This window comes from Aegilops tauschii, chromosome 6 (genome assembly GCF_002575655.3).
Source record: "Aegilops tauschii subsp. strangulata cultivar AL8/78 chromosome 6, Aet v6.0, whole genome shotgun sequence".
NCBI lineage: Eukaryota > Viridiplantae > Streptophyta > Magnoliopsida > Poales > Poaceae > Aegilops > Aegilops tauschii.
The window spans coordinates 469,408,051-469,417,372 of record NC_053040.3 but is presented as its reverse complement, the minus strand read 5'-3'; the positions used below and the strand labels follow the sequence as shown (position 1 = coordinate 469,417,372).

The 9,322-nt window shown below is 41.3% G+C and overlaps 1 protein-coding gene across 1 annotated transcript; it reads right to left on the bottom strand.

The window, feature by feature from the left end:
• Window positions 1-466: 466 nt before the first annotated feature.
• LOC109770137 (wall-associated receptor kinase 3-like) lies at window positions 467-5,580 on the bottom strand. Its single transcript, XM_073502519.1, is given in 7 exon segments — window positions 467-867; window positions 949-1,727; window positions 1,810-1,895; window positions 2,063-2,191; window positions 3,036-3,130; window positions 4,721-4,880; window positions 4,882-5,580. Coding segments are annotated over 7 exon segments (2,328 nt in total). The 5' UTR covers window positions 5,560-5,580.
• Between the last annotated feature and the right edge of the window lie 3,742 nt (window positions 5,581-9,322).

Genomic DNA, 9,322 nt, shown 5'->3' with positions numbered 1-9,322 from the left:
CCACGAGGGGTGGCCGGGAGAGATGATCCCCCCCCCCCCCGCCGCCATCGGCCACACGGGCTTCACCCGACATCGGCAGGTAGGGGAGAGTGGAAGGGCGGCAGTTGCGGGTGGAGGAATCGCCCTTGTATCGCCCTGGGCAGGGGCGACCGAGGGGTTGCATGGGCTGCGTCAGAACAAATAAACTATCAGGAATAAATTTATAAAAAATTAGCTGTATGATCACAAGAATATATAAACATGAACATATTTTAAAGAATCAATACAGAAACACGTTGAAGGTTATGCTTTATTTCCTCAACCAAAACTATTGATACCCAAGTATTTTACATGGAAGAAGTAATTAACCACCACACAGTGAACATGCATTTGTAAGAGTTTGAAAATTCCATTAGCTAAGGGTTTCCTGGAATAATTTAGTAGAATGCAAAGAAAGAAGCAAATGTGTAGAACATCTACAGCAAGATCATCGAGGATAACTTGCAGAAGCCAATATTTCTTCCTCCATAGTGTATTGCCTGCTTGCTTCCACAACAACTGCTTCTATTGGCATGTATAGAGACTCAGTTTGACCCCTGCCATATCTCCTTGATGCAGCAGTATCAGGTGCCACACACATGTTAACTCTCATATTTTCAAGTTTCATCTCCACTTCTCTCATTGTAGGCCGGTCTTCTCCTTTCAATTTAATGCACATCGCTGCTAGCATAGCTACTTCCTGGACATCTCCATCCCCCTCTTCCATGACTTGGGGATCAATTAACTCATCAAGATTTCCATCTGTGAGTAGCGAAACAAAATGTGAAACAAGACCAACACCGTCACCGCCACTACGGTAAAGGCATGGTTTTTTTCTAGCTAGGAGTTCTACAAGAAGAACACCAAAACTGAAAACATCACTCTTGTCTGTTAGGCGACCCGTATAATAGTACATGGGGTCTAAGTAGCCTATTGTTCCTTGCACAACAGTAGTCACCCCTGTTTTATCGATTGGGGTGTATCTTGAAGCTCCAAAATCGGATACCTTTGCTGTTAAATTACCATCAAGAAGTATGTTGGATGATTTAATATCCCGGTGATAAATAGGCATCGATGCAGCTGAATGAAGATAAGATAGAGCTCTAGAAACCTCAAGCGCGATCCTTATTCGATCATCCCATGACATTGATATTGGGCCTTCAACATGAAGATGCTGATCAAGAGTACCATTCGAAATAAACTCATAAACCAGTAATGGGACTTCTGTCTCAAGACAACACCTGATTAGCTTCACGACATTTCTATGGTTGATTTGAGAAAGAATTGCAACCTCGTTTATGAAGTCATCGATTTCTCTCTGTACAATGATCTTGGACTTCTTGATGGCGACAACCTGTAGGTCTAAAATTCCTTTATACACAACACCGTGGCCTCCACCACCGGCCTCACGAGTTCTATCAAAATTGTTTGTGGCCTTCTCTAGATCCAACAAAGGAATGATCATCCTTTCACCAAAATCTGTTTTCTGGGATATTAGTTGTTGCAACAGCAACCCATGATTTTGCTTGAACAATCTTCTTTTCAGTTTGTTTGCCCTATTTAACTTCATTTTGCGTGCTATAAACGGGGCAGCGAGCACTAAAAGTAAAATGATTGAGCTGCCACTAGCCACAAGACCTATTCCCAAACCTGTAAAATATGGTATCATAGACGAAAATACAAAGTCATTAATTTCGGGCAGCGGAATTCTTCAAAAATAATAGATTGATGATGATTATAAAAATATGCTATCATTACCTGTAAATGGCCTTTTTGTTCTGACGCTGACACATCCCAATTTCATCAATGGATCTCCATAGGCACCATGCAGATTCCATAACATGGATATGCTTCCTTTTGGTTACATTCGTCAATGTCTGGGCAAGGCATATAAAAGTATGAAAGAATAAGCATTATGCATGTTAAATGGGTAACTAGTTGGACTATTCTGCAGGTAGTAGAACTAGAAAATTATTTGCCTGGTCCCGATATAACATCGTAGTGAACAAATAAGCATAAAGCTATCAACTAATCTGATCTTTACCTTCACATCCATTTGGTTTAGAAGCATTGCCTTTGAAACCAGGAGGGCACTAACAATCATATCCTCCGTGTGTGTTTCTGCAATATCCGTAACATGGATAGATGTCTGGATAATCACATTCGTTGATATCTGGATGCACCACAACATAGAAAAAACCGAAATTAGTTATACCGATGTAGGTTCATGTAGTCAATGAGTAGAAGATGTATATAAACACACAAGTCGGTCGGCTAAGAAACAACTATTTACTGGTCAATGCCTCACAAGCCGTCGTGGAATTGAAGAATTGATTTCCAATTATTTGATTTCCAAATATGGTAAAGATTATAAATTGATTCCATATATAGTTTAAAAAACAAGTGATATATTTCTGCAGTAAAGAATGAAGTTAACATAAAGTTAAACATGTCATAACTAAACTGATAACTGTGGCATGGATAAGTCCACTTAGAATGCATGCTCTGGCTATAAAAGTGCATGCTCTAGCCAATGCAACCAAAAGATCGATCTGATGAAAGAGACCAAAACGTGGACCGAAAGTGGGCCACAATTTAATTGCAGCCAGCCGGGTCTTGAACTCAAGACCTCTTGGCTTCGATACAATGTAGAAGTGCATGCTCTACTCAATGCGACCAAAAGACCGATCTGATGAAAGGGACCAAAATGTGGACTGAAAGTGGGCCACAATTTAATTGGAGCCAGCCGGGTCTTAAACTCAAGACCTCTTATCTCTGATACCATGTAGAAGTGCTTGCTCTAGCCAATGCAATCAAAAAACCGATCTGATGGAAGAGACTAAGACATGGACCAAAATTGGGCCACAATTTAATTGCAGCCAGCCGGGTATTGAACTCAAGACCTCTTGGCTCCGATACCATATAGAAGTGCATGCTCTAGCCAATGCAATCAAAAGACCGATCTAATGAAAGAGACTAGGCAATACATTTATACATCAACACGGGCTACTACATACTGCATGGTGGAGGCTCTCAAGGTCCAGACCGGATAGCTCTTGGTGGAGTGAGCTTGTAGATCTAGTGGCTACACCAATTTTGATGATTTGTATTACTGTGAGCAAGAAAACATATCTATTAATTTTTTTAAAGTGACTGAGAAATAGCAAATCCCTGATGTATACGTATATTGTACTAATTCCATCTTAATTTATAAAGCGCTTATGTATTTTGAGGTTCAGTTTTGGCCATCAATTTCAGTAATAAAACTTGGGTTATGTGCCATGAGAACTATACTATTTGAAGCTTCATTCTATTAGTGTTTTGGCTGGCAAAAGATTAAGTTCTTCATAATGCAATTTTCCACAATTATTGCTTTGCCATATATCTTTTCTTTACGGAGACTTTGCCATATACTTATGGAGCAAATTTGGAGCTTCATTATACTATCACATTTCTATGCCGGGGCAAATGTGCCATTTTGATATGGTTACTTAGAAAACACTCTACCTAGCTAGGTGTGGTGGCTCCATAAAAGTACTCCCTCCGTAAAGAAATATAAGAGTACAGAGGGAGTAAATTACTTTGAGCGTCTAGATAAAAAAGAAAAGAAATATTTGAGCAGTGTATTACTATTACCATAGCAGCCATGGGAGATGTATGGATTGCCTTGGTAACCACCAGTACACTTGCAGTTATGCCATCGATCAACATGATCACCATCCTCATAACCATAAACAAGACCTTGATCAACGCGAGGGCAATGAATACCTCGGTTTGTCTAAACCATGGTTTTTCTCTGTTTTGCCGGAACCACCTATTCGTTTGGCAAATGTTGTTTTCTTGTAATTTTTGGCTGACCGCAACAAACTCAGCTACAATTAAGGAGCTGATCAGCATGTAAAAGGGGTCGTCCAACGCATGCAGCTAGGCCATGCAAGCCAAGTCCTCTCGGCCTCTTATAGCTGCTAGCATGACTCAATAGATGCTAGATCGCTGATCGGACGGAGGAATTGCTGGCAACAACGGGCAGAAGAACATGGACTCAGAGACCAACGGAACACAAGTTAATCATCTAAGCAAACACGCCTAATAATCAGGATATAAAATTACACTGCGATTAATAGATAATGACGAGGAGTCCGAGATGCTGACTTTTCGCTTGGTTCAGTTTTCTAAAAAGAGGCCGGGACCTCTTTTTTAGATACTGCAAGAAAAACCACGGTATGAGAAATACCACAGTATCTTAAACTACAATATTTCTTTCATCCAAACAGTTCAAAGTATTTAATACCCAGTTTTTTTTTCTTAAACCACAGTATTCCCAAAAAACTGCAAAAATACTTTGCGTCCAAACGCACCCTAAGTTCTTCATAATGCAATTTTCCACAATTATTGCTTTGCCATATATCTTTTCTTTACGGCGACTTTGCCATATACTTATGGAGCAAATTTGGAACTTCATCATACTATCACATTTTTGTGCTGGGGCAAATGTGCCATTTTCATATGGTTACTCGGAAAACACCCTACCTAGCTAGGTGCAGTGGCTACCAAAAGTAGTAAAGAAATATAAGAGTACAGAGGGAGTAAATTACTTTGAGCATCTAGATAAAAAAAGAAAAAGAAATATTTGAGCAGTGTATTACTATTACCATAGCAGCCATGGGAGATGTATGGATTGCCTTGGTAACCACCAGCACACCTGCAGTTATGCCGTTGATCAACAGGATCACCATCCTCATAACCATAAAGAAAATCTTGATCAAAATCTTTGATGTAGTTAAGACAGAAGCTGTGATTACTGCGGCAGGCAGGTGACAACCCATTGGTATGACATATCGAGCTGTTGATCGCCCAGGTCAGCATCGCGGGGGCTGTGTCCGCGTTATTATAATAATACTCCGTCGAGTTAAGCAAATAGTCCGATTCCACAATTAACACATTGACCCAGGATCTATAATAAACGAAACCAACCCGTTGAACCTGGAGTCCGTAGGAAGCGCGACCCTCCAGTATGGTTGCCTGGCAGCAGCCGATGCCGGAGCAGGTATCTGTATCCATGTAACCACCTGTGGTCGGGCAGAAAGGATAGCAAGAGCTGACAAGGGTGTTGTCCTCTCCCAGGAGGATGGCTTGGACGTTGCACCCGAGTGCTACTAAGTTGTTCCGCCCTGCTCCCGCTACAAAGTATGGCCCGTCGGCAGCGTATCCCAGGCCGCCGGCGCGCCATGTGCGGCGGCTTACTTTTCCATTGTCGCCATAGAGGATTTCCAATGGCTTGCTGTTGATACGTACCGTGCCGTTGGGCAGATCGATGTCGAGCACCTGAACGGTGCCGTCGCCGAGGAAGAGCTGGGGCGGGCTGTAGGACTGGTTGCAGGTGAGGTTGAAGCCGCTCTCGTGGTAGCAGCCAGGCTCCACCCCGAACGGATACGGGATGCTGATGTTGCCGCAGTGGGTGGTGCAGTTACTCCTCCGGCCCGTAGCTGCTTCCGCCTCGGCGCCGGCCGACGGCGGCGCGGCTACCACAACACAGAGCATTGCAGTAGCGAGAGGAGTGTTTGTTTTCGTCAACGAGTACGTACGAAGAACGAGCGAGAGAGAGAGATCATTTGTTCAATGAACCAGCAGCTGGATTCCCTTAGCGAACTTATTTAGCACGCCAGAGTTAGTGGTCGTTCGTTGCAAGAGCACTAAGGGACTTGGTAAAAAAATAGGTAGATGGCACTTTTTAGTTAGCTTTCGGCCCGCACGGAGAAAAATGCACGATATAACCATGATTGATTTTTCACGAGGGAAATTATTTGGAACTCCGTGAAAGTAGGACATTGAGAGAGAGAGAGAGAGAGAGAGAGAGAGAGAGAGAGAGAGAGAGAGAGAGAGAGAGAGAGAGAGAGAGAGAGAGAGTGATTTGTTCCATGAACCAGCTGGATTTAGCGAACTGATTTACTACTACGCCGGAGTTAATGTTAGTTCGGTGCAGGAGCACTAAGTGACTTATAGTAAATTAGCTACATGACACTTTTTAGTTAGTATTCGGCCCGTACCAAGAAAAACGCATGGTTTAACCATGATTGGTTTTTCAAAGGGAAATTATGTGGAACTCCCCGAAAGCAAGCCGAGCCTGCAAAATCCGAGGCCCGGTGCGAAACTTTAAGATGGGCCTTACCTCACTAGGAAACTATATAAATATACCATCCGTCACTTATTTTGGGACGGAGAGAGTATAATATAATGTAAAGATCATAATATCTTACAAAGCAAAGGGAAATATCAAGAATCGTACCTATTCTTGGTTGCAAAGTCTTCACTTAAATAGCATCATTCTTTTAGTGTTCCTTGAAATAAAATCTTTAATAATATCCTCGTAATCAATATTCTCCAATACTTCACCCTCAGGTGCTATTGTGGCCAAATCAGTAAGTCTTTGTTGTGTCATGGTAGTGTGCATATAAGATTTCAATAGCTTCAATTTCGGAAAGCTTCGTTCCGTGGTCACAGGGATGGTCAGAAGAACTCTATATGCAATACTTGCATTGGGAAAACAATCATGCGCTTTAAGAACTTTAAAATTTCAACGGACCCAATATTTTCTTTTGGAATGAAATTTTGAAGAAACATCAACTCCACATACAGTTCATTGGCATCAATGCCAGATTTTCCATCCTTTGTAAGAGCAACCTCAAGATTATCACAAGAAGTCTTCCGCTTTACCACAAGTTTTGGCGAAATATCACGAAGTGTCAAATTAAGGCTATGACAACCACGAGCAGAATAGAAAGCTCTAGGATTTACATTCAAAAGTCTCCTTTGGACTCCATGATGTGTTCCTTTCATATTTGACCCGCTATCATAATCTTGTCCTCTCACATCATCTATATCAAGATCAAGAAGCTTTAATTCATTCTCTAGCACTTCAAACAGTTCTTGCGTAGTCGTATCATTTACATCTAAAAATCCTAAAAATGTTTCTTGTGTACAAACATGACTTGAAGGTGAATACACATATCTTATGATTACAGACATTTGTTCTTGGTACAATCAAGTATGACAGAGAAATATTTTGCACTCTTTATTTTCTTAACAATCTCAGACTTAATAGAAGAAGCAAGCAAATGTATGAAATGATCCGAAACTTTAAAAATATTTATTACTATTTAAAAATTTATGAATTTTCTAAAATTGTTAGCACACATAGCAATGTGATATTAACAATTGTTCTATTTAAAAAATAACATTTTGTAAAACAATTGAAATTTAAATATGGCAAATTTGAAAAAAGGTTCACAAAATAAAAAATATCCACCAAGTTATAGAATATCCTGGACTTTTAAAATATGTTCAGAAATTAAACTTTGAATAATGGCCAATAGAAAAACTGTAGGAAATAAATACATAAAAGGAAAAAGAAAAAAACATGATGAAACCTTCTTATCTATACCTACTAATAAAGGGAGAAGCGTTTCTTACCACCATAATTTTGTCCTCCCACCTCGCTCCCATAATTTTGTCTCCTTACGTACGTTCTTCGTAGCTTCGTAAGTCAATGGGCTAGAATTTTTGTTATTGCCTCATAGAAAAGTTCGACCTCACAACCTACTCTTCCCTCCCGGCTGCAGCATATGGAAACTTTCCTTATGCATGTGCTAAAATTTCAAATTCTAATTAATAGTCTCACCCTACCCCTTTACATCCAAATGCTAGCAACTTATATACATTTGACGTTGGCCGAATCGACAAGCCAATAAAAGAGGGTGAGATATGGTCATGTTTATCTATCATAGAGACGTGAAGAAAGATGTCATGCATCATCATATCTCATCCTCTTTTTATTGGCTTGTTGATTCGGGCAACTTCAAACGTATATAAGTTGATGGGATTTGATGTAAAGGGCCGGGGTGGGACTATTAATTAGAATATGAAATTTTAGCACATGCATAAGGAAAGAAATTCCGTTTACTACAGCCGGGAGGGAAGGGCAGATCGTCAGGTCAAACTTTTTTACAGGCCCATTGACTTACGAAGTTGCAAAGAACGTACGGAAGCGGATGACAATTATGAATGAAGATGGTTGCCATTTATCCGTTTCATCTTTCTGCCTGTGCTATTCCATAGTATCGCAATAGAGAGAAGTAATTTGGTTGCGTGAAAAACTTCCAGGTTTCACGCTGGAGCGGAACTCTTTTGCGCCGAGTCCTAGAGTGCGGATGCTTCCCTGAAAGTGCCGTGGCAGCACGCAGATTCAACCATTTGATGTTTCCTGAAGGTTCGTTGCGTTCTTGATCATTTTTCCACGCCACATATACTCATGCTGGCATTGTGTGGGCCTAACAAAGAAAATGTTTGGTTTGCAACATTTTTAGGTTGCTCCTGTGCTCACCTTTGCCAATCAGGCTGGCCTCGACATGCTGAAGACGCTGATTGCTCTCATGGACATCTTGCTCGAGAAGAGCGTTGATGACGATGGCTGCAAGGCGTTGTGCTCTGAGTTCCCCAAGATCATGCATCGGGTAGGTAGCCAGTCACTGTTCTGAATGAACGGCAGACTCGCCCCCGGCTGTTTGTAACAAGACTGAAAAGTTTTAAACTCTTTGTCGTACGAGCAGGAAGGTTGTTTAGCTGCTGGAAGTTTGATCTCCTGTGGGGCGGATGGATCGAGAAGACCGACCTATGGAGGCTCTGCGCTGCTTGGTCCTTGAAAGCGCCGATTGTTATGGCTGGTGATGCATCATAAAATGGCCTTGTTGTTGCCTGTTGGTTGGTTCAAGTGTTGGAGGCTGGTGGTATTGAAGCGTTGAACTAGTGTTGATATCCATGCCAATTGAGACGAAGGCTCAGGTGGATGGAAAGAAGCTCTCCCATCTCACATTGTATATTTGGGGTCGCGTTGGGTGTTGTCGTTCCTCTTGCAACCAAGTTCAGTCTTAGGTTTTGTGAGAAATGCAGTTTAATGATGAATTATATCGTTGTGGCCTATAGTTTTTAGCTCATAAATTGTTCTGACGTGTCTTGTAGTTTTAGCCCGTCACATACTATTCTGATGAATACAATGCCTTGTATTGACCGTAGGGGCAGCTATAACATGAGAGTGCCACTTTGCCACTTTATCCAGTGTAGTGAAGGATCATCCTTGATTTGTTGTGCATGCATGAATGGATGAACGAGTTCTGAACAGCTTCATCCTTTATTTTCTTGAGTCTTAAGAATGTTGATTTGGCCGCCACGTGGGCGTTGTGTATCAAATAAACCATCTCCTTTTGTGCGTATGAACTGTTGGAGGAAGGTAGTATTGAATCCATAAAAT